The following is a 26,962-nucleotide window of genomic DNA, read 5'->3' on the forward strand; positions in this document are numbered from 1 at the left end:
GTTCTATAGGGTAAGCCAGTAATGAATCTAGCAATGTGGTTATAACAAGATGAGAGTCGATTAAGGTCCGATTTGTTGAGGTTCGTGAGGACGGGGGAGGCATATAGTAGGGTGGATAGGAGGTGTGAGCGGGCAGTAGCTAGTCTAGCAGTTGGAGTTAGGAAGGTTTTTATCCTATATAAGGACCCAAGTTTTTTGTTTACTGTTTTAATAGTTTGGTTGATGTGGATATCAAATCGAAGTTTATTGTCAATGTTTACTCCTAATAGTTTAGCATTGGTATCAGGGGAAATGATGGTACCATTATTGGATTGAATAGTGAATTGTGTGATAGGTATTTTGTTAGTTGGGTAGAAGAGAAGTAGTTTGGTTTTCTTTGGGTTTAGGATGAGTTGATGGTCAGTTTGCCAATTTTCAACTATGGTAAAGCTGTGTTGGGTAGTTGTTAGAAGGTTATCTAGGATGGGATTGGAACAGATGAGAGTTGAGTCATCTGCATATTGGATGCAGGTGGCTTTGGGGATAACTGAGTGGAGGTCATTTATGAATATTGAGAAGATAAGAGGTCCTAATATGGACCCTTGAGGAATGCCTATGGTGTTTGGTAGCAGGCAGGAGAGCTTGTTCTGCCACATTACTGCCTGTTGTCTGCCTGCGAGGTAGGCTTGAAACCAGTTTAGGGCTAGGGTGTCTAGATGTAAGGTTTCTAAGGTTTTGAGGAGTAACTGGTGGTTTACCATGTCGAAGGCTTTCGATATATCTAGAAAGAGAGCTGAGGAAATATTTTTGTTATTCCGGTTAAAGTTTATTTTCTCGGTAAAAGAGAGGAGGGCAGTAGTCGTGCTATGATGGGGTCTAAATCCATGTTGAGAGTCAGTTAGTAGCTTGTTTTGGATGAGGTAGAGAAAACTACCATGAAAAACTTTTCAAAAGCAAAAATCATGTTACTTAAGACCAAGGTGGGAAGTTTCAAAGCCCCCATGCAAATGGGTAACGCTGTCCAAGCTGCAAAATCCTTTACTAATGCACTCTACGGGCACCTACAAGAATGCATGGATCTTGCTATCCCAAACAAAACCAAGACTCACTCCTCCAAGAAAAGAAAAGCAGTCTGGTGGACCCCTGCCATAAACAAGCTATACAATAGAAGGAGGAAACTAGTACAGAAAAGAGTAAAATCCCAAGAAGGGAAGACATCCCAGATCAGTATCAGCAAGAAACTAAGTTCCCACATAAAATCATCTACGGCTAGCTTTGAAAGAAAAATTGCCATGGACTCCAAAGATAACCACAAGGCATTCTTTAGCTATGTCAAGAATCTAAGTGGTAATTCTCAGATCTGCTCAGAGTTAGTGCAGAATGGCACAAAATACACTGAACTGACCGATATAGCCAACATCCTGGTAGACAGGTTCAGTGCAAACGTCACCCCCCTCTCACCTCCAAAAGGGCCCATAACTATACCAGAAGAATGTAGTTCCCCTGAAATCATAGACAATCAGGTTAAAACAGCCCTCTCCAAAGCCAAAAACACAGCATTAATGGGACCAGGCTGTGTCCTACACAAGCTCAAAGATGAACTAACCCCTCACCTAAACATACTGTTTAAACTCAGCCTCTCCACAGGCTATGTGCCCACAGAGTGGCTCACAGCAACGGTTATTCCACTCCACAAAGGTGGAGCCACAACGGACCCCAGGAACTATCGCTCTATAAACCTGACTAGCTTGGTCTGCAAAACTATGGAGCACATCATCATGGATCTCATTAACAGAGACATTGGAAATCTCCAAACACTGGACCCTACCCAGTTCAGCTTTGTTAAGGGCAGATCATGCCTCCTAAACCTGTTGGACTTCTTTGAGACAGTTACCAAGGCTATAGATGAGGGAAAGGTGGTCCACACAGCCTACCTAGACCTTGCAAAGGCCTTAGACACCATTCCCCAATCAGGTATTATAGACAAGCTCACCAGGCTGAACATAAACCCCTGTGTCATGAGATAGGTTGCCAACTGGCTCACGGACAGAACCCACATGGTAATCGTTGCGGGAGCTAGGTCTGATTCTAAACCAGTTACAAGTGGAGTTCCCCAAGGCTCAGTCCTAGTACCCCTCCTGTTCGGCATATACTTCTCAGAGGTACAGGCAAGCACAGGAGGACTATGGCTGACCAAGTTCGCAGGCGACTGCAAACTAGGGGCTATAATCGACTCTCCGACTGATACAGACATCCTCGAAAAGGGTCTCACTGAGACAGATACCTGGTGTCAAAACCATGGCCTCCAGTTAAATGCCAAAAAGTGCATAGTCATCCCCTTTGGAAAAAACAAAGTACCCACAAACTACCACATAGGTGGTAGCCCCCTAAATACGGAAGACGTAATAAGGGATCTGGGGACCTAAGTAGATAGTAACCTCTCCTTTGATAATCACATTGCCAAAGTGGTTAGAAAATCCTTCTATGTGGCCCACCTAATCACAAAAGGGTTTGCATCCAGATCAAAAGAGGTCATTGGCCCCTCTATGCATCACTCATCAGACCATCATAGAGTACAATGCCTCATTTGGGAAGTACCTTACAAGACACCAGCAACAACTGGAAAGATCACAGAAGCACCTCACCAAGAGGATCACTGGCCTCAAGCAGATGCTCTATGCAGCTCGACTGAAGAAACTCCAACTGTACTCATTTGCATACCGCTTACTCAGAGATGATCTCTGCCTGACATACAAGGTCATGTCTAACCCAAAATTGATGGACATGCTCCACCTAAAGAAAACCATATCCCCTCGAGTCACACACCCCAGGGATCTAAACCTCACCACAACAATAAATAGGGCGTGCTGGAGGGATAGATTCCTGTCCCAGAGACTTCCCATGCTCTGGAACAAGATTCCAATCTACATTAGGCAGAGCTCCTCGCTAACCCTCTTTAAGAGAAACTAGACAAGTGGATGGGAAACAGAAAGTTTACCCCAGGGATCACTTCAATGGCTGTGCTGGACAGAGGCACAGGGAACTAATCTAAGGGGGCAGCGAAAGCCAACACATTCCGGCTAGGCTTATAAATGCCTTTGGGCAGATAGCCTAGTACCTACCTATGAACCTATAAAGATCTGGAAGAATTTATTTAATAATATTTTAAAATGAGAGTATTACTAGCACCTTGGAAGAAAGCTGTAGTGGCTATATTACCTAAAAATAGTAAAGACCCATCCAACTCAGCTTCATATAGATATATTTAAATTTTAAACCATGATTGTAAATTGTTTATATTTATACTAGCTACAAAATGGCAAATGTGATGTCAAAATTGATAGTTATGGAACAATGTGGTTTTGTGATGGAGAGGCAAATATTTGACAATGTTAATAGAACAGTGATGATCCAGTGGGAAGCAGAATGAAAGAAACCCTACTGTTGTTGGGAGGCCTTGATGCAAATAAAGCATTTGCTAGAGTACAGTGGAACTTTATGAGTAGGGTAATGGAAACTTTTGTATTCCCTGATAAAATAATAAAGTTAACTAGGAGGATATATGAAGGATCAGAAGTAAGAATTAAAGTGGGAAGATTCCTCTTTGATAAGTTGTGTTGAGCAGAGGAACCTGGCAGGTGTGTCTTCTTTCCCTTTTGTTATTTGCTTTATACATAGAGCCCTTGGTATATAAAATAAGGGACTCAGAAATGCAAGGATATAATTGGTATGTTAAACAGAAAGTTGGCCTTATTTGCAGATGATATTATTTGTCTTAGATAAATCCCAAAAAGGACAGCTCAGTGTTTAGAACATTTTGAGACAGTTTCAAGTCATAAATTAGGTACCCACACATTACTTTGTTCAGCAGTACCTATATTTATGGGGTTGCAATAAGATGAAGTATTTAGGAGTATGGATTAAAAAAAGGCTTCTGCTATGGTAGCTAAGGATATTTGGGAAAAGACTGAAAAGAAAATACAAAAACTGAGAAACTTGAAGAACTTGTTTATGGATATGAATGGCAAGATATAAGCCTTGAAAATGTTTTATTCTCTTAAGTTATTATATACAGGTCAGGCATATTTTTATCAACCAGAGGAAATGTTGTTGAAAATAATTTATATAAAGTACTGAATGAATTTATCTGACATGGGAAGAGGGCAAGAGTTAAGTGGAATAAGTTGTTCCTTCTAGCAGAACAAGGTGCTTTAGCATTACATGATTTGAAGCGATATTTTAGAAATAAACATTTAATTCTCATATATGTAACACAAGCAGAAGGTTCTAATTCAAAATGGCAAGAGATGGTAATGAAACAAGGGGGAAGTCTGAAAAATAAAGAGAGTGGGATTTTGGATGCAGATTCTTTAGGAGGATAATAACAACCATACAGACTATTATATTCGTAAAGTAGTAGAGGGTGTTCTAAGAATTAGGTCAACACAAGAATGGAGAAATGAAATATTGCCAGTAGAGATGATTGCAAGTAGGTGTACAGAAAATAAGCAAGGAGGTCTAGAATTTACTAGAGAAAACTGGCAAAGGAAGCAATGTATTGGGAGTGAATAATTAGAGAGAGAAAGGTTATAGAGAGGGCCGAGATCAAGAAGACATTTGGACTGCAGGGTAGAGATTGCCTTACTTACCAGTGATTGATATCAGTGTATAGGCAAAGATGAAGGGATAGGGGGATCGTAAGTGAAAGACGTGCTCTAGTAGAGTTTTTAGTTGAATCTAGAACAGAAACCTATGTTAAAATAGGGATACTTTTTACAGTATGTAAATATTACATTATAACTATAAGGATCAATCATAGGAGGTTAGAAAGGGTTAGAAAATATTGGAAACAGAGAGACTGGAAAACAATTTACAAGCAGTGGGAGACATATGTATGGCTTCCTAAAGCACTGTGTTCCCTGTGACATCTCAAATACTATTTTCTTCTTTACTTTTGAAAGGAAGACAGATATGTGGATTTAATTTGAAACTTTTAATTTATGTATCCTTTGTTGACCAGGTTAATCTCACTAGGAGAGACCACACTAAGAAAAACAGGAACAAAACAAAACCACAATGGCCAAAAAATCCAAAATATTCACAATTTAATAAGACTTGGCGCCTCGGCAAGACAGCCTTCCAAGAATAAAATACATCAAGCTAATTAAATCAGCAAATTAAATATTCATACCAATATGAATTAAACAATTAAAAAAATCAATTAAACAAATAATCATCACTAAATTACATACCTCCAGTTACATTCCTTATTAAGCCCTAAGGGCTCTAAAGTACTATATTTCAAAATAAAAAGAGTTTCTTTTTTTAAAAGTTTGTCCTTTAAACTAACACATTCACCCAAACCTACCTCGACTTTCTCCTAGAAAAACCTTGCAAATCTTCAGGAATGAAATTATGTGAACATAAGAAATGACCCCCCACAGGACTATCTAATTTTTTATTTCTGATGTCTCTAACATGCTCTTGAAATCGTACCTTAAAACTCCTTACTGTCTCACCAATATAATATAAATTACAGATACACCTAAGAACATATATAACTCTTTTCCATGTCACATTAATTGTAAACCGTACATTATTAATAAAAGATGTAGAGACCACCTTCTTACAAATAGAACACTTATTGCAAGGTATTGTGCCCTTACTTACTAGACTATCCTGTCCTATAAAAAATGATGCACCACCATGTCAAACTTCTAGCTCTTCTATAAGACACATTTACATGGCCAGATAAAACGTGTCTTAAGTCTTTATCCCTTAATAACATGGGCCGAAACTCAACATATGTGGATTTAATTTGAAACTTTTAATTTATGTATCCTTTGTTGATCAGGTTAATCTCATTAGGATATTGCCTCTTTTCATGTGAGACCCTTGGTGGTATGTATACTAGTAGTGAAAACTTGGCCAGGGCATCGGGGATCTTGCAAAACTTTTTTAGATAGCTCAGATGGATGTAAAAGATTATAGCACAAACACTGATGGCCATTTGCCAAACAAAACAGTTGCACACTGAAAACAGACATAGCATGAGCAACAGTATTCTCTCCCCCTTGAAGCTCACATTCATTGAAAATGTATTGAAACTCATGTTCATTGAAAATGCACCCAGCCAGTGGCAGATTGTGTACTGTGCTGTTTTGAAACCATTGCCCCCCCCCCAAGTACATTTATAGGACAATGCATAAATGCATGTGTTATTTGATTCACATTCCTGATTAATGTAACATCATCAGCAACATTTAGAGTGCATTTTAAATGTGTAGTTTTGATAATTTTTTATTCCATTAACCAGTGAAATAAAATATATGAACCAATAAATGACAGAACTACACATCTTGGAATATTTCAACCAACTCTAATAACTGAAAGTAAAAGTAGTTGGTATAGAAGAGTAAAACTCTCGTCAGTTTTAGCTAAGGTACAGGGTTTGAGCCTGAGCATATTAATTAACTGAACTGCCCTCTATAATTGAGGAATTTAACACACACACACTTCATATCTTCCTTTTCTGGCCAATACTGTTGCTGTCCAAATCTTACTACATACAAAATGTTGCTGGTTCAGCTGAAAACACTCACTTGTGAGTTCATACTTTCCTGGCTAATGATGCCGCTTTCCGAAGCTTACACACACAAAATGCTGAATCAGATTTACTTGAATTTTCCTGATTAATGACACTGCATATTCTGACCCTTGGTAAGGCTTTCCAAACCTTAAAGTTACCCCATCCTAGACTTATCCATAACACTACTGCTCCATTCAAAAGTTTTCTATAATGCTCCTCTATTCAAAGGTTCATTAAACAAATCTTGCATGAACTTTCATAGTTTCATAGTTTAGTACTAGGCTATCTGCCCTGGGGCATTTGTAAGCCTAGCCATAGTGATGTGGCTTTCGCCACCCCATGAAATGGTACAAAAATGCACAGAATAGATTTCGAATACTGTGCCTCTGTCTAGTAGTGACACAGTGAAGGTCCCCTTATATAATAGAATTAGTTTACTGTGCCCCTGTCTAGTAGTGACACAGATGTGACCCCTGGGGTAAGCTTACGATCTCCCATCCACTCATCAAGATTTCTCTTGAAGAGAGTCAGTGAGGGGCTCTGCCTAACATGAACTGGGATCTTGTTCCAGAGCATGGGAATCCTCTGGGTTATGAATCTATCCCTCCAGCATGTCCTATTCATACTTGTGCCGAGGTTTAAGTCTTTAGCTCTCGTGGTTCTGATGGATTTGGATTTTTTGAGGTGGAGCATGTCCATCAGTTCCTGATTGGACATGGCCTTGTACGTCAGGCAAAGATCACCTCTGAGCAGGCGGTATGCTACTGAATAGAGCTGGAGTTTCTTTAGTCTGGCAGAATAAGACATATGTTGGAGACCCTTGATCCTCTTGGTGAGGTACTTTTGTGGTCTCTCCAGCTGTTGCAAATGCCGGGTGAGGTACATACCAAATGGGGCATTGTACTCAATCATGGGTCTGATGAGGGAGGAGTATAGGGGTACAATGACATCCTTGGATCTGGATGTGAATCCCTTCATGATAAGGTGTGCAAGGTAGAATGTTTTTCTAACCACTTTGGCAACGTGGGTGTCAAATGAGAGGTCGCTGTCGACTTGGGTCCCTAGGTCTCTGATTACTTTTTCCATACTCAGTGGGTTGCTGTCTATGTGATAATTTGTGAGTACTTTGTTTTTCCCAAAGGGGATGACAATACATTTTTTGGCATTTAGTTTAAGGCCATGACTCCGGCACCAGTTGTCCGTTTCTGTGAGGCCTTTTTGTAGGATGTATGTGTCCGCTGGTGTATCGACTATGGCACCTAGTTTGCAGTCATCTGCGAACTTTGTCAGCCACAACCCTCCCATGTTTGCTTTAACATCTGAGAAATAAATGCCGAAAAAGAGGGGTCCCAGGACAGATCCCTGTGGGACACCACTTGTGACTGGCTTTGAGTCTGACATTGCTCCAGCAATTTTAACTTTATGGGTTCTGTCCTTTAGCCAGTTTGCAACCCATCTAGTGACATAAGGGTTTACGTTTAAGCATTTGAGCTTATCTATGACGCCTGAGTGGGGTATTGTGTCGAAGGCCTTAGCCAAGTCCAGGTAGGCTGTATGGACTGCTTTGCCCTCATCAATGGCTCTAGTGACTGTTTCAAAAAAGTCAACCAGGTTCAAAAGGCAGGATTTGCCCTTTACAAAGCCGAACTGGGTGGGGTCAAGTGTCTGTAGGTCATGTTGCTCTGTGCCTGTGTATCTTCTTGTCTCATTGGTTGATCCTAAAGCAATAAGACACACAGATGCAGATGCAACACTGAGAGAGAATAAATTGGAGAAAAGTAAAGTATAACATTTACTTCTTTTTTAATTAAATTAATGTTGAAGCCTGGCACTCTCAGCTGGGATGCATTGCTTAGCTGCGTAGGTTGGCTAGTGCTGGATCTGGCCCTGTGTGGAAGATAACACTGTTTTTTTTTTACATTGAAGTGAATAGGGAGTGCAGTCCATCCTTTTTTTATTTTACTTTGTTCTTTAAAAGTGAATGTAGATTTGGATTTGGGGGGGTGCTTTAGCTAGTCTAGTTTGTTTTTGATTGTATATGTCTACATGCAGTATGTGAATTTTTACTGTAGTTTTTAGTAAGAAGTACAAATATAACAGGTTTAGTGTAATTTCAATTGCTGTAATGATGTGGTCTGTTTTTGTTATATTAATCTTGTTTACCTGGCTGCAATAGAGCTGGTAACTCTGAAAGTCTGAAAGGCCCTGGGTCTTCTGCATGCACAGACATGACTGAGTGAACTTTGGTTCTCTTTGAACATTCCTTCCTACTTGAATTCTCACCTTAATTGGGCAGCATAAGTATTTCTTGTTTTTCTTTGATCATGACTTATGTGCCTCATTCCAGCTTAAGCCAGTATGTCATTTACATTTCATATTTTACTGTGAGACACTGATGTTAGAAGCCCTTCCTCTTTTATTTTCTTATTACAGTCAGCAACACCACTTTACTGGTTCCCACTATCCAGTAGGTTAGGGGTATGTTTTATATTATAACAATTATCTTCTCAGCATTATTAATGGCATTTTTGTATAACTGTCATCCTATTTATCATCTCTATTGCATATTGCATATTGCAAATAGCTGATATTATGTTAATATTTTAATACAAAGGATGATAGATTTGTAACACTGTGCAGCAAATGTTTATGCAATTGTTACACTGGTAATTGGCTTCCCTGCAAGTGCTGTTGTTTTTATACTTCCTTTGTTCACTGTACGTGCAATAGCAATCTACTGCTTTAGATACTGAAATATGTTTTGGAGTATTTTAATTGAGCAGCATTTATTAATGTTGTTTGATACTGTACTATGTACTCCTTCCCCAATATCTGCTTTCTACCATAACCCCCCCACAGACGCACGCACACACACACACACACACACACACACACACACACACACACACACACACACACACGCGCGCGCATTTGGATCTGTTTCTTACTTATTAATTTCTGCTTATTTTTAAAAATATTTTATATCTGTCAAGGGTTACATACTTATTTCAGCTCCAAGTAAATTTGCTGGGAAAAGCGTTCTGTATCCCATCTTGTGGCTATCCTTCGTCTATGCAGTTCTCCTCAGTGAAGTGCCTCCTGCATCTATTTCTTTAAGGACTAAGATCTGATCTGCAACTTTGCCTGAAGTGAGTTTGGCTCTGCTACAACCTTTTTTAACAAGGCTTCATGCACCCACCTCCTCCTCTGCTGTTACCAGGCTTCTTTCAAGCAAAAAAATACCCCCTTTATTGGTAAAAAAATAACAAAGGCCTACTTTTGTATTATTTTGCAGTAACCTTCTTAAATATTGGAGGTCTAAAACATCTTTTTTATGTGTTGTGCAGTTGGAGGAATTGCTTAAGTATCCTTGTTTTTACTTTTTCCTCAGTTTTATCTCACTCAACTTGATATTTTATTATAAATATTGTTTGTCAAAGCTAAGTAGTAATGTCTGTTTTTTGTTATTTTAATCCTGTTTATCTGGCTGCAATAGAGCTAGTAACTCTGATAGGCCTTAGGTCTTCTGAGCTTGCTCAAACTGATTGAATCACACTCAGCATGATTCTCTGCCCAGTTCACTCCCCTCCAACCCCCAATTTCCCATCTACCTCCTGGACTCCTTAATTTACTCAGCTTGTTCCCTGCCCCCTAAGTAAGTAAGTTAGATGCCCTTGATTTGAAATCGACTAATGGTGACACTATGGGTAGGTCCATAGGGTTCTCATTTCATATTATGGAAGTGGACTGCCAGGCCTTTCTTCTGCACAGATACTGCTGCTATTCAGTTGTTCTCCAACCAGCTTTTGGATCCAGGTCTACCAGTTGGTAATCCTGTGCTGTAATCATCTATGCTATTAGTCCAGATCCCAGCCCCTCCTGCCACCTAAAGGTCCATATCCCACATTGCAGTATAACAGGAACACATACTAAATTTCCATATACCATTAGATTTATTGTTTTAAAAATGTCAAAGAAAATGTATTTCCTTGTGTTCTGCTTCTTCTTGTTACTGCCAATCTCATTCAAGCATTCACCACTCTCAAAGCTCTTCATCTCAAACAGATGAATTTCAACACCATTTTCCCGAAAATCATTATACTCTCTACAACCTCTTCTTCGCTCTACTCTCCTGTGCTACAACAAATCCCTCTACACTCCTCCCCTCCACTTCTTTCCTATAGAGTCCTCATCCCATTCTACATACACAATTTTGCCATTTCAACTAGCATCTGTCAACCATTAAATGCTCCCTAAAACTTCCCAAATTCCTCATAAAGTTCACATTCATACTCCTCCTCTTAGTCTTACATAGCAACATCAAGTCAAATCCAGGCCCAAACACTTGTCTTGCTTCCTTATTAATGCAGAAAGCATTTGAAATAAAACAGACCAAGTGAGCTCTCTTATCTCTGTTCATAATCCCAGCATCATTGCTAACACAGAATTCTGGTTTAAGCCACAAGATCTCTCTCTACACCACTTCTTCACAGGCTATGATTACTTTCTTGATGCTAGGCCAAGATTAAGGCAATAAGAAGGCAATCTCCATCTTTTCAAGTCAGGCATCAACACAGAACTTCTTGCTCAAAGTGGTGCCTTCTAAAATTCCCTTCCAAATTGGTTGCTAACAGAAATTCGCTATCCATTTAGCTCTTCATCTCTTCTAGTTGTTGGGTATTTCACTCCTCCTGCTTCATTACAAAAGCTTAATAATCATCAAAAAACACATTCTTCTTGAAGATGTTTAACCTCAACCCACCTCACAAAACTGCAAATGTGAACTTCTCCATGTATTTAATCTCACACAACTTGTCTCTGAATCCACCAGACCCAGTCCTTCCTCATCACATCACTCTCTGCTTGATCGAATTATCACAGACAACCCCTCACTTATTTTTCATATCCCTATTCACCTCCCAACGTAAGTGATCACTGTCCTATAAACTTCAATATCCAACCTGATTGCAAAAAGCCTCCTCTAAAATGCACTATAGTCTGAAATAAATCCCAAGTAAACACTACCAAACAAACAAACAAACAAAAAATATATATATCCTGTTTCAACTGGAACCCTCTCCTTCCCAGACCCTTACAATGCTGCCTAGCTCATTACCCATCTTGTCTGTAATTTACAAGACTCCTTCTCTATAGTCACAAGACTGTTCAAGCCTAAGAAAAACACCTGGCTCACTTATAAACTCATATCTATCAGAGACAAAGCATGGCACTCCTGGAAATCTGACCCAACTCCTTCTAACAGACAACTCTACACCTTCCTCAGAAACCTGTCCAAATAATCAGTATGACTTTATAAGAGTCATCCTATGGGAACATATCAGTCAAACCATTTTACTCCCTTAAACATTTCTGGGCAGAAGTCAACCATTTAACAGTTTATGATAATTCAATAAAGGTGTTTAAAAAAAAAAGTCCTAATGCTCACTCTTCCTCCTCTGCTGTCTTATTCTCAGACTTTAGTACTTTAGTGCTCACTTCTTCACCCTCCCCTCTATCAGCTCTTATAGTCCTGACTGACCTGCTGTTTCGTTCTTGCCTATCACCTCTCTGTCCTTATTATTCTTACCAACTTCCGTTGTACTTTCTCAGTATCACCCTGCAAGTATGTGACTTTTTCTAGTAACAAAAAGTATTTAAACTCTCTGTCTCAATTAAATACTTCTACTCCCCCTTTCCTTACCAGCTCTGACTCATCTCATATGCCCTTCTCTGAGGGCTTTAGTTAACAACCTGCTTAACAGACATACCCCTATGTATCTCCTTATTCTACCTCTCATTGATATCCTGTTGTAATTCTGCTTATTTAATGAAGTTTTTAGGCTAAACAAATTGTCAACTTTGTTCTCAATGGAAATATCTTGTATTCTTTCTCACCTGGCTACACCTATGTAATGGAGCTGTTTTTTTTCCTATTTGTTGTTAATATATTGTTGTTTTTTGCTTATTTTAGATTCAGTTTAACATATTGGAAATTGAAGTATGTTTTAACTATGTAATTTTGGTGCTTTTCTCCCCGGGCCTCTACTGAAAATGGATATATATCCAGTTGGACTGGCCCGGTCAACAAATGTAAAATAAAAATAAATAAATAAATAAATAATAAAATAAAATAAATTATACTTCACTCTCTCACTCAGCCTTTCTCTTATACTCCCTTCTTCTACTTTAAAAAGATTATAACTAAAGACGTTATACCTCTCCTTGAAAATCTAAAGCTTGACATGCCTGCAGGGACCTTCCCCCTTGTTCATATTCCAATGGTGGGAATACATTGTTACTCCTCTTCTAGATATCTACAACCTTTGCTTAACTCAAAACTGTAAGCCCAATATATGGAAAACAACAAAAATCATACCTCTTCCCAAAAAAATCCAAGCCCAAGCTACCCAGTGATTACTGCCCAATCTCTATCCTCCCAATCCTTAGGAAAATTTTAGAAATACTGGTCTAATCGACTGTCAAACTACATAAGTCAATGCTGACTTCTCTCTCAAGCAACATGGTTTCTGGTTTGGCTGCAGCAATTCCACTGTACTTTGGACCTTCACTGATCTCATCCTTTTAGTTATGGATAAAGGCCTCCTTAGTGGTGCCATATTTATAGACCTTACTAAAGCCTTTGCTCTGGTTGACCACCCAATCCTATTTAACCACCTGAACGACATTAAGATTTGCCCTGAAGCTGTTCCCTGGTTTCAGAATTACCTCTGCAACTGACATTTATCAGTAAAGTTTAACAACAGTTTATCAGCTACACTCCCTTACTTAAAAGGGGTCCCTCAAGGCTCCATACTGGCTCCTCTTCTTTTCTCCATTATTATAAATAAGCATACAGTCGACCTTATCCCAGTCTTACTGTATGCCTACTACATGGTGAAATAAGCTTGCAACGAGGAAAAAGCCCAAAGCACAATAATCCTTAATGCAAATTTATTAAAACAGACAGCGTTTTCGCCACACTCAATAGGTAGCTTCTTCAGAGGAAGTAAGGAAGGAAAAGGCACCAAAACATTTAAATATATTGAGTGCCATTACATCACTTCCTTAGGATTAATGACAACTGTTTGGACATAATAAACAACTACTTATACAAATAATTTAAAAATGCGACTTTGTAACAGTCGCTACAAATACAAAATCAATAAGTAAATATAATACCAAAATATATCCAGAAATAATCATTCAATAATCAGTTAGTGCTAAATGCACAAATGCTTTGTATATAAGCATAAAAATATGCACAAGTGGATAACCCATTGTAGTGGGAATTTATGAACATTTGTATATGTGAAAAACAATAATTAATTATCTAAAAACCCTACATATATACAACTAAATAAATAAATACATATATTTAGTATGAATATGTATGTATATCTCACAAATTCTAAACATAAGATTAATAAAAACCTATCAATAAAAACATCCATTCTAATAGTAAAGAAAAATCTTTAACAAGAAAATAAAAATAAAAATACGTCCAAGTCTATCTTAAATAAGATTTATATTTAAGAACTGGTGCTATATTGCAGCATTCATTAAGTCCTGGTGAGTTGAAAGCATCTAACCTAAGTTGCCACACCAATTCACAGTTTTCTAATAGTAAAGGGGTTGGTCCACCTCTGATGGTAGTGGGTATGTGATCTATTCCCATAAATAGGAAACTGTGACCTGGGTTAATTCCAACATGTTTAGCTAACGCATTTTCGCATTTGTTATTCTTAATAGCATAACAATGCTGGTAAATGTGTTCTTTAAATTTTCTGTCGGTCTTTCCGACGTAAAAAGCTGGACAACAAACGCAAAATGCCACGTAGACAATGGATTTAGTATCACAATTAATCTTATGTTTGATATCATATTTTCTTTGTCCTATACAAAAGGAACTACCTGTCTTTATGGCATTACACCAGTTACACAACCCACATGGGAATGAACCCCTAATTCTATTAAACGATTTATTTCCTAGGCCCCTCTGCAGTAATTCTTTAATATTACTACCTCTTTTATATACTATCTGCGGTTTTGCCCCAAGTTTTTCAACCAAAGGACTACTGGAAATGAAATGCCAATTCTTAATAATAATTCCTGCAATTGAACTAGAATCTAAATTAAATGTAGTAATAAAACTACTTGGGTAATGCAATGCATTCGTTTCAGCTATAGTAACAATAGAATCCTCAAGAAGGGCAGAAGTGGATAAATCAGGAACATCAATCAACTTAGGAGTGTCAATTTGCTCACTGTCAAGTAATGGTTTATAAAAGCCTCTTGTTCTTTTAGTTTCAACCTCAGAGACCAGTTCATCAATTACATTATGTGGGTATCCTCTATTAATGAACGACTCTTTCAAAAAAGCACATTCTAGTGTGAAATCGGTTAAATCGCTGCACATTCTTACTGCCCTCACTAATTGTCCTTTCACAATAGCCCTTTTCAATTTGAAAGGGTGGGAGCTAGTATAGTGTAGGAAAGAGTTGATATAAGTGTCTTTCCTAAAAATAGTGGACATGAGCCTACCAGTGCATGGATCTTTTTTTAACCTGACATCGAGATAATCAATCTCTTCTGTAGCAAATCTATGTGTAAATTTTAAGAAGGAAGTCGTTCCATTAAGATAATCAAGGAATGATTGTGCTAAAGTGGCATCACCCCTGAAAAGAATAAAAACATCATCTAGGAACCGAGTGTAGTAACCTATTCTTCCTTTCCACACTGGATGGTTGAAATCAAAATGTTTTTCCCAGTGGGCCATGAAAATGTTTGCTACACTGGCCCCACAAGGGGACCCCATTGCAACCCCCTGTTTTTGAATGTAAAATTCATTTTCAAAGGTGAAAAAGTTAGAAGACAGTACAATGTCTAATAACTCAGTGATGTTGTCGATTTCTACTCTAGGAGCCTCCAATTCAGCTAGAATTAAACCCACCCATTCTGTTGCTTCTTCATGGGGAATGGAGGTATACAAATCGACAACATTAATTGTCAGAAAATTGAACGTGTCTTCCCAACTGATATTGTTCATATTTAATAAAAAAGACCAAGAGTCTTTACAAATGCTTGGGATCAACCTCAGGTATTTTGAGAGTACAAAATCAATATATTTGGCACTGGGATAAGAAATCGAAGACCTCCCGTCAACCAGTGCTCTCATAGGTGGATCATGAAGGTTTTTATGAACCTTCGGTATCCCAAACATAACAGGGACTTTAGGGTGAATGATGTCAATATATTTAAACAAATCCAAATCAATTCTCCCTTCAATAAAAAGGTCCTTGTAATAACCTCTAAGTCTATTAATACAAACATTCATCTCATTACGTGAGGAGGTTTCGTAAGCTGGGGAATTAAGAACTGTAAACATTCTTTCAACATACTCAGTTTGTTCAAAAATAACTAACCCACCCCCCTTATCAGGTTTAATGATTCTAACTGAAGAATCACGCAATCTATTAAGGGCCAACAACTGCTCCTTTGTTATATTGAATTTGTTGATTATTGGAAAAAGTTCTTTGTCCATATGTCTGATATCAAGTTCGCAAGAACTTTCAAACATACGTAACACAACATGTAAAGGTGGGTTAAAGACACTAGGAAGTCTTAAATTATTTGTTAAACTTCTTGTTGAATCATTGAACAGCAAGTTCAAATTCAATTTTCTCACATAACATTTTAAATCTATCAGAACCCTAGCTATATCACATCTCCTAGAGGGAACGAATGTGTTGCCTAAAGCTAGAAGTTCAATAAGTTCTGGTTCCAGTTCTAAGGAGGAAAAATTATGAATTGAAAAATCACCCCGTTCATTTCGTAAAATAGTGGGGACACCGCTTGTGATGGTACTTGTGAGCGGTGAGTTTATCTGTTCCGATTCTTGTTCCCTCTCTTGTATGTAGAGTTGTTCCGATTGCCTAAAAAAACCTGATTAGAATTAGTATCTATGTTGGTTACATTGCCATTACTAGGGAACCCACTAGATGTCTCCTGGTTCCCATATTTGTTCCTATTCCTATTACTCCTCCTAGGGACATTTTCCCCTTCGGGGGTAGGTAACCCATCATTCCCTGTAGGCAAAATCGGAACAGCATCAACATTAATTACAACAGAAGAATTGTTAGTACTTGTAGCATTATGATTGTAAACAAGCTTTGGATAAGCCTTATCTTCTTGATATGCCTGTCTATCTTTATAAAGTTTTTTGGACTTGTTGGATTTAATTTTTACCAAATAAGTATCTATACTTGAAAAAATACGAGCATGGTCAAATTTGAACTTAGAGAAATTAGAACCAAGCTTAATCTCTTCATCAAGTAAACAAGCTTCCTTAGTTAGTTTATCAATGTTAGTAGTGTAATGTTTAATTAACAGTTCAATTAATTGAGCACCCTGCTTTTGGAAAAGCGCTCTAAGATCAGTCAGGAAGTCTTTGTCACTGATAAGGTTAGATGGTGAAAAATTACTTCTTAAGCCTTTTGGAATTAGCTTTTCATTCAAACATTGCTTGAAATAAGCAACTTCAAGCTGCAACTTCCTGAGCTTGAATATCTTACTGTCCAGTAGATTTAATTTATCGACCATAATACCAGAAGAATCTTCCATAACATTTGAATTCGGCACTGGTGGGACATTTTGCAAAGGTTTAATGAAAATGAAAAAGTCACCTGTATTGTGAATCCAATCAGTTAGTGATGGCCCGCCAATAAGTGCATCTTGTCCATTCAGTCCAATAGACCCAGTTGGAGAAGCTGTAAGTTCGTTGTTTTGAACATTAGTTATGGAAGCCGTTGCTATAGTGCCTCTAACCGGCTGCGCCGCTGGAATGGTGCTCTGTGAGTCTGTCTGAGCAAATTCGGTTCTAGGTAACGCGGAGACACAATTTGGTGGGTTAGGAAGAAAGTTAGAACAGTTCCTTTCAATACAGTCCAACCGTGTATTAAGCGAGTCTAATCTCTGTGAGACCGCTAAAAGTAGTGAAGAAATGTCCGAGTTGTCGGGAGAGTTAGTCCCAAAAATATTCGGGCTTGTAGGGCTCAACACTCAACACAGTATGCCTACTACATGGTTATCTTTCACTCTAACCTCACAACCCAATCAATTTGACATGATCTACGAAACAATTTCCTCTCCCTCATTAACTGGCTCACTAGCAAAATAAATTATTACTTAACTCCTCAAAAACTAAAACTGTTTTCTTTGGAACTTCCACTAAAAGACACAAGAACCCCAACACATTTCTTATTCTTGAAAACCTTGATAATGCCATTAAGCAGGTTAACACATTCAGACACCTATAAGTCTGGCTTGATCCCTCACTTAACTTCCACTAGTATTTTGAAAACAGATGGGAAAGATAACTCCCTACTGTTTTGGACCAACAACATCTCCTGTTTCCTCTCCTGCCCAACAAGAAATGCTCTTGACAAAGGGATTCTTCTAGTCCAACATGAGTACTAACCACCTCTTGTAGCATCTGCCTCCAAAAGAATCTATGCAATCTCCAATTTCATCTGCTGCTTCATTACTTTTTCCCCAAAGTATGAACACTAATGTATTACAGTAGCCAAAACCAACTGCCTACAGGTTCAGCAGCAAGCCAATCTGCTCTTTGGGTCCCAACTTTTCCATCTCCTGAAAGAAAACTCCTGCTCTTCTGTTTCCAGTACCTTACTTTGACAGTCCCAACATATAACCTTAGATCTTATAGGTACTCAGGGCCTCTCTTGCAAGCACCTAAAACTAAATTGCAGTGCTCTAACCACTCCCTTTCTACACTTGGACCCAAGCTTTGGAGGGATCTTCCCTCAAATTTTAAAGACCTGTCTAACTACTCTCCTTTTGGGCACACCTTAAAGAACATTTCACAACACAAGCTGCTTGTAAATGCTGTGCTTCAGATCACATAACCTAGTCTCCCTAATCTCCGACACATACTGCCTATCACTTTCACCATAGCATCTCTTGTCTAACTCCTAATATGTCACTACTCTAACTGATGTAAATATTGTACATAGTGGCTTCTGCTAACTAACTTCTTAAATATTTTTTCTATTGTATATTAACTATACCTTTGCTTTTAGTATGCTCTTTTTTTGCATAAATTATTTTTTATTTTTTTCCTCTTGACACGTGCTCACATTCTGGGCTGAGACTGAAATTGGTCCAGCAGGATCAGTGCTCTAATAATAAAAACTCCAAAAACTTACCAAATGAGACCCTTTTTTGAAAAATATGTATCCCTCAAAAATGAACTTCTAATGTGAAAAAACTTTCAGTGTTCCAAATCAGAAAAGTAAATAAATCGGATTTATTTGTACAGGGTAAGTCATAAAGTACCAAAAAGCAGTAGACTTAATAATCACTGTGTTGCCAGTATCACCTCTGCCTGTTAATCTCATTAATCTCATAGTATTTTTTTTTCTTTCTTTGTCTAGACATCAGCTTCCTTCAGCCAAAAGTGAAGTATCCTATTTGTCTTACCGCGCCAGCACTTCCTTGACTCTAGATATGGACAATGAATCCAAAGGCTGCAGCACAAAGATTTCACAAGTAAGCATATGGTGGTGATTCATGTATGATTAGATTTCACAAATATGATAGTCATAAGCAGTGATATAGCAGGACATTTTAAATACAGACATCATTCTATCAGGATTTAGGAGGATAAACAAAAAAAATGGACTTTGGGAACAAGTTTTTCTGCTGTGGCTGCTCTTTGCCCTTAAACATTCTCTGAGCTGTATATTTTGGAAAAAGACTGCATGTACTATGTCTGTTTTCTCTATGCATTACTCCTTGGTGTTAAATGAAAGGCTGCTGTTCACATTTAACAAATAAAATGGATAAAGATAAATATGCCTTATCCCTGTAACTAAGGTAGTGAATAAATTTAATACTATTAAACATAAGTTCAGAAACACAGAATTACTGAATTACAATAAAAAGAAAATCCTGGCATTATGTCAGAAGAATATTCACACAGGTACTGTGCAGTAGGTTGGTTGATCTGGTCCTCAGTGGTGCAGAGAAAGTGAATGAATTCAAAGCAAAAGGATTGGTAGGAACAGTAACAAAGCAGGAGCATAGTTCCTTATTACTAGAAGACAGTACAGCTGTATATGAAAAGAGATGTCTCGGATTGCTGTGTGGTAGGCCATCAGCTTTTGCAAACATTGATAAGTGAGAGTACGCAGAGTAGAAGTCAAACACGGAGTACCAGTTGTAAAATAATGGAAAGGAAGGAGTGATATAATATATTAGAGAATGAATATTGAAGAGAAAGAAGAAAACTAAATGGAGAAAAAAGGCTAGTTTTATGAGGGTGTACATAAAAACAAAAAAACGCTACGTTACCAAAGGTAGTCTCAAAAAGTAAAGAAAATGCAGGAACAAAGATCGGAACTCTGTTTTTCTGATCAAGTGACTGTGCACAGTGACAGTTGCAACCAGCCGATCAAGAAAAATATCTTCAAATGTAAATAAGGCAATAACTAATAGTGATAGCAAGACCAAAGTAACCAATCAACTGTGTGGTCAAAAACAAAAAAGAGTTCTGCTAAGAAACAGAGCCACTTTACTGATAGCAAAGAAAATTCAAAATCCATGCTATCATTCAGGAAGGCCTACATCTAAGTCAGCATGGGCATTGTATTTTGCTCCTTTGTGTCCTTTTGCTTCTATTGTGTGTTTTCACTGGCTCTTTTCCTCACATGAATATGAATAGTCAAGGTATAATTTTTATTGAAAGACAAGCTTCCTGACTATGAATAGTCATGACTTGGTTCCTATTGGCGAAATAGCTTCCTGATTAAAGACGATTGGTGCTTTTCTTATGCTAAATAGCTGGTTCATTATGACTAGTTCATAGGACCAGCTTGTTCCTGTTTTTTTTGTTGATTGGTTCCACTGTGACTCTGAATGAATTTGGACTAGCATGCTCCTGATTGGAAGAAATAGTTTCTGATAGGCTCTTATTGGTCATCTTGATATGCTAAATGGTTGATTCAGTTTGAGAAACTCATTGTTCCTGATTCTTGATGATTGGCTATTACTCCTCTTATAAAAAAAAATTGTTGGTTAATGGGTGAGGCTCTGAAGAAGGTTGTTACCAAAAGTGCTTATCCACCCCAGTACTATGTTTTATGCTACTTTTTATTGTTCATGTTAAAGAATTTGGTTTTTAATGTGATGTGTTTGTCTCACAACAGCCTTGGTGGTATGTCTCATCTTTGTTCCTGAAGTTTTATGAGGGTGAAGCAGGGATGGCAAAGGAACTTGGTAAGGAAGACAGCAACCATTGTGGCAATAGATTATAGGATATGATAACAAGAAGGTTATTTGAGGAACTGAAATCACATTACATAAAATTATTTCAATACATAGTAGAATGATGAAATATTGACCATTGATTTGTTAGCAGCTGTGTGGGTAGGATGTGTCAGGGTGCAAGAGATCAGGAAGACATACCAGATATAGTCACTGCCTCAGTTTTCTTGTGACAAAGACAAGGGACCACACCAGTGTGAGAAGGATTGATCAGGCCAGATACAATCCTGAGAACAAATGAACTGAGAAATACCCAACAGATGGGGAAGAAAAAAATTACCTTGAAGCCTGGGGTAGGATAAGATGCAAGGCTGTGGTGTATTGCCTCCTTGACACCTGAGAGAATTTGTAAGTGAATTTGTAAAGCCAGTGCATTTACCTTATTCCTGGAGTCTGTTACTGTTCCTAGGGACTGGAGAATGATGTCCAAGGCTTCTTTGTAGGTAGTGAGTATGTCAGGGGGATATAAAATGAAGAGGAAACAGTACACAAAAATGAGAGTTAAAGGAGATCATTAGAAGGAAAAATATAATTGGATGAGAAGGACAACCTACAGGGGTATGGTAAGTTGAGTGCATTTTCACTGAATTCCTGAATATCTTAGTTGCAGTGCTCAGAAGTGCAGAAATGCATGGATCATAGGATCATAGGAGGTTACTAGGCTATCAATCTGATGTCATTTCAAGCCTTACCATTTCATCCCAATGTAATACCATAGATACTCTAGTCAGTACCCCAGGATTGTATTTTGTAATGACTGCCCATGGCCAGGAGGGTTGTGGGCACTGTCCCTGTTAAGAAATTACGATGCCCCATCCACTCATCCAGGTTCCTTTTGAACAGTGTCATAGAGGTGCTCTGCTTCACATGAATTGGCAACCTATTCCAAAGATGTGACAGTCACTGGGAGACAAATCTTTCCATCCAGCATGTTCTATTCAATTTGCAGTCTATATTTAGGTCCCTGAAATGGGCAGTTTTACTCCCATTTGATTTACAGATGTGCAGCAAATTCATTAGGTTTGGGTCAGAGATTGCTCTGTAAGCCAGGCATAAGTCTCCCCTAAAAAGTCTGTACAATACTGAGTATAGTGACAGGGACTTCAGTCAGTCTTAAAAGTCTGTACAATACTGAGTATAGTGACAGGGACTTCAGTCAGTCTGTGTAAGGCATGTGCTGGAATCCCTTGATCTTCTTACTTAGAAACCTCTGAGATTTCTTCAGTTGCTGCAGGTGTTTTGTGTGGTACATGCTGAAAGGGGTGCTGTACTCAATTATGAGCCTGATTAGTGACAAATATAGAGGAGTTATAACCTCCTTTGCTCTAGAGGCGATGCCTTTGCTAATCAAGTGTGCTACATAGAAAGTCTTCCTTACTACAGTAGACACATGGTGGTCAAAGTTAAGTTCACAGCCTACTTGTGATCCCAGATCTCTTACCACTTCATAGGTACATAGGTTATTGTTGTTAATTTGACAGTGTGAAGGGACATTGCTTTTACCAGAGGGAGTGATGATGCATTTCTTTGCATTTATTTTGAGACTGTGACTAAAACATCAGTTGTTGGTCTGCGTAAGACCCTCCTGAAGTATACTGACATCATTTGGGAATTTAATAATTGCACCCAGTTTGCAGTCACCCTCAAACTTGGTCAACCACAGCCCCTTAGTTTTGGCCCGAACTTCTAAGAAGTATATACCGAACAGTAGGGGGCCCAGCACTGACCCTTGTGGCATCCCACTGGTGACAGGTCAGCTGGTTGATGTAGAGTCACCCACTTTCATAGTGTGTGACTGGTTTGTGAGCCATTTGGCAACCCATCTTACAACAAAGGGGTTTACATTCAGTTTGCTATGTTTATCGGTAATGCCTGAGTCTGGGATTGTGTCAAAGGCCTTTGCCAAGTCGAGGTATGCTGTGTGCACATATTTGCCCTCGTCAATGGCCCTGGTCACATTTTTAAAGAAATCCACCAGGTTTAACAGGCAGGATCTGCCCTTGACAAAACCAAATTGGGTTGGATCCAGTGTTTTGAGGTTGCCTATGTCTTTATTTATGAGGTCCATGATGATACGTTCCATGGCTTTATGGATGAGGCTGGTCAGATTTATGTGTCTATAATTCCTTGGGTCTGTTGCTGAGCCACCTTTGTGTAAGGGAATAACTGTTGTTGATGTCCTTCAAGAATGCAACTGCAGTCCTGACATATGGGTTGTCCTGCCTCAGGCAGCCCTTCGGTCGGCCGGATTCCAAAGTCTGGGTCCGGCATCGGCCGATGTCGCCTACTCCCCGACGTCAGAGCGGCTGGGGTATAAAGGCATCCGCCGACGCCATCTTCTTCAGTCTTTCTTGCCGCGCGGTGCCCGAAGCAGAAGCAGTTCGCAAGTGCCGGTCGGTCAGCTCCTGTGTTTTCAGTTACCGAAGTCATTAAAAAGACCTAGGACAGAACAGCCAGATACCCTCTCTTCAGATGAAGCCTCTAGGGATTCTGAGCACTCAGATACCCAGGAAGAATCCTTCCAAGCCTATGAGGACTCCGATGCTGAGGAATCAATTCCTTCTGCCTCTCCTCCAGAGGATATTTCTTTCGGAGAAGTTCTGCACTCCATGAGAGAACATTTTCAGTGGCAGGGCCAGGAATTTTCTGACTCCAGGAAAAGGCTACGTACCTTCCTCAAGTTACCCCAGCACAGACCTTTAGCTATTCCTCCAGTGTTAGATGTATTGGATGATGTGTACTCAGACTCCAGTGCTTCCCCTGATTCTCTCCCTCCTGCTCCTGTCAAGCCAGACAGATATTACAGGGTTCCTGAAACTCACAAACATCTCTTTAAGGCCCACTCTGTGGATCTAGAAACTATTTCTCAGGGGCCCAAAGGAGTGGCTACTTCCTCGGCCAAAAACCCTTTTCCCGCAGACAGGGAATCAAGGTCCCTGGAGAGATGGGGCAAAAAAGTTTATACCTCTTCCACCCTTGCCATGAGGTCACTTAACTGTCTTTTTCATATGTTTCAGTACCAGGATTACTTAATGGATGATTTGCAGAAAAAGCTAGCCTCTCCTGAGCCTATAGATAGAAAGGCATTGCAGGATTTGGTTCATAACACTCAGCAGATTAGCAATAATTTTCTTCAGTGTGGTTATGATGCATTGGAAGCTTCATGTAGGTCAGCTATGACAGGGGCCGTTATGCTTAGACATGCTTGGCTGAAAGAACAGCCACTGCCAGACCATGTTAAAGTAAAGCTCCTAGATGCACCTCTGGAAAAACAGAAGCTTTTTGGTGCTACTGCACAGGATGTGTTGAAGTCTATTGAGGAAAAGGCTAAATCAGTACAGACAGTCAAGGATTTCCTCCAGGTTCAGCCACCTAGATTCAGCAGGAATTGGCCTTCAAAGAATTGGTCCTTTCCGGACACTGACAAGTTTCAAAGGGGAAAAAGCAGGCGTGCTCGAGGTAGAGGGCAATACAGAGGCTCTTACAGGGGCCGCCAATGGCAACCTCCAAATCAGAGAAGTGGCACAGGGAGTTCAGCTGCACCACAGGGACAATCACAATGACTTGACTTTCACCCCGCCCACCAAGGCTCAAAGAGAAGCACCTTTAGGCGGAAAATTATCCTTATTCTCAAAGAACTGGCACATTTTAACCAAGGACAAATGGATTCTGGACATAGTAGACCAAGGTTACAGGTTTCACTTCCATACCTTACCAACCAGACAAGGCATGCCAAACCTGCCACAAAATCAAAGGGCAGAGGCACTCATTCAGATTTCAAAGTTGTTACAAATAAAAAGCAATAGAAGAGGTTCCTCCTCAGGAACAAGGCCAGGGATTCTATTCAAGACTGTTCCTTGTTCCAAGAAAAGAAAAGCAATGGAGACATATACTGGATTTGTCTGCTCTAAACACTTTTCTCATTGTGCCAAAATTTAAAATGCTGACTTTACAGCAACTCCTTCCCATGCTGGGCAAGGGGTCTTGGCTGGTTACTCTGGACCTCAAGGAGGCATACCTGCATGTCCCAATCAGACACAGTTGCAGAAGATACCTCAGATTTCTTGCAGGATCAGAGCATTATCAATTCTCAGCATTGCCGTTTGGCTTATCTACTGTGCCCAGAGTATTCATGAAATGCCTGGCATCAGTAGTTGCACATTGCAGACTCCAGGGAATTCAAATATACCCTTACCTGGACGACTGCCTTATACAAGCAGACAGCAAACTATCCTTGATAAGACACTTGGATTATGTAATTCAATTGCTACAGGCTTTGGGATACACAGTCAACATCCAAAAATCAAGACTACTGCCATCCCAACAGATTATTTTTCTAGGAGCCAAATTGGACACATAATCACAAATGGCTTTCCTCACAGAAGAGAAACAAGAACATTTACCAGATTACTTCAAAAGCCTAGCAAAGCTCACCCAGCTGACCACAAGGAAAATCCTGCAGGCCCTGGGGTTCATGGCATCTTGCATTCTTCTGGTACCTCTGGCAAGACTACACATGAGAAAGCTACAATGGTACCTAAAAAGCTTATGGTCTCAACACAGCCAAAATCTAGAAGATGTAATACCACTCATTCCATGCCTGCAAAGGGAATTTTTGTGGTGGGCTCAAGCAAGTCATTTAAACAAGGGCATGTCTTTCAACAAACCTCTAGCAAGTCAAACCATTACAACAGATGCCTCAGATCATGGATGGGGGGCGCACATGGAGGGCAGATGCATTCAAGGGCAATGGACTCCCAGGGAAATGCATCTACACATAAATCAGAAAGAGATGTTGGCAGTGATACATGCAATCGAGGCCTTCGGGAATTTCCTTCAACAAGGTCATCTGCTAATAAGGACAGACAACACCACTGTCATGTGGTATATAAACAAGCAGGGAGGCACTCACTCTTACCCCCTCTGCAGACTAACAATGACTCTTTGGGAAAAGTCCCTGAAGCTGAACATCCACTTGCAATCCCAGTTTGTTCCAGGCAAGGACAATGTTCTGGCGGACAGGCTGAGCAGAAATTTCTTGGATCCGCACGAATGGATGCTGCATCCACACATTTTCTCACAAATAACAAGTGCATGGGGAAAACCGGACACAGATCTCTTTGCTTCTCACCTCAATCATCACCTGGAGAAGTTCTGTTCAAGGACGCACTATCCTCTAGCCTGGAGAACGGATGGCCTCTCCTTCAGCTGGAATTCCCTAACAATTTATGCATTCCCTCCTCTACCATTACTGACCAAGGTGTTACTGAAGCTCAAAGCAGAACAACCGAAAGGAATTTTGATAGCTCCAGACTGCCCAAGGCAGCACTGGTACCCATTGCTACTGAGCATAACTCACACCAAACCGTGGCCCTTGCCTCAATGGCCTCTGCTTCTAACACAGCACAATTACAGGACTGTTCATCAAAACCTGCAAACATTGCAGCTGACAGCTTGGAGGGTTCCATGATTTTCACCCATACCTCTCTTTCCGAACAAGTGCAAGAAATCCTGCTGGAAGCATGCAGACCTTCCACCAGAAAAACCTATTCAGCCAAATGGAAGAGATTCACCATCTGGAATGCCAACAAGGGTCAAGATGCATCAGTAATGAGCATACCACAGATATTAGAATACTTGGCAGAAATGTTTCATAGTGGCCTCTCATATTCTTCCATAAAAATTCACGCTTCAGCAATCTCAGCAAAATACAACTGTGACCCACTTGTGTTTTCACATCCCTTGCTAAGACAATTTCTAAGAGGGATAAAGAATATCAAACCTCCCAGAAAACCACCAGTACCTGCATGGGACCTCAATTTCGTCTTGGAAAAATTAACTCTTCCTCCTTTTGAACCAGCAGCATCTTCAGAAATGCAATTTCTCTCCTGGAAAATGGTTTTCCTGTTGGCAGTTACCTCAGCAAGAAGAGTCTCGGAGATACAGGCCCTGATGGCAGTACCTCCCTTTCTCATTTTTCATCAGGACAGAGTTTCTCTAAGAACCAATCCTTCATTCATGCCAAAAGTGATATCCAGGGTGTCTCTAAAT

General features: G+C 39.5%; 1 protein-coding gene across 1 annotated transcript in view; it reads left to right on the top strand.

The window, feature by feature from the left end:
- The window catches only part of RGS22 (regulator of G protein signaling 22), a 971,253-nt gene that overhangs the window by 444,199 nt on the left and 500,092 nt on the right, over nucleotides 1-26,962 (top strand). Inside the window, exon 12 of the mRNA XM_044065939.1 lies at nucleotides 19,021-19,135. Coding sequence (XP_043921874.1) covers nucleotides 19,021-19,135 — 115 coding nt within the window. The remainder of the gene's footprint in view (nucleotides 1-19,020; nucleotides 19,136-26,962) is intronic.

The sequence above is a fragment of the Protopterus annectens genome, chromosome 3.part0 (genome assembly GCF_019279795.1).
Source record: "Protopterus annectens isolate FY-2018-M chromosome 3.part0, PAN1.0, whole genome shotgun sequence".
Taxonomy (NCBI): Eukaryota; Metazoa; Chordata; order Ceratodontiformes; family Protopteridae; genus Protopterus; species Protopterus annectens.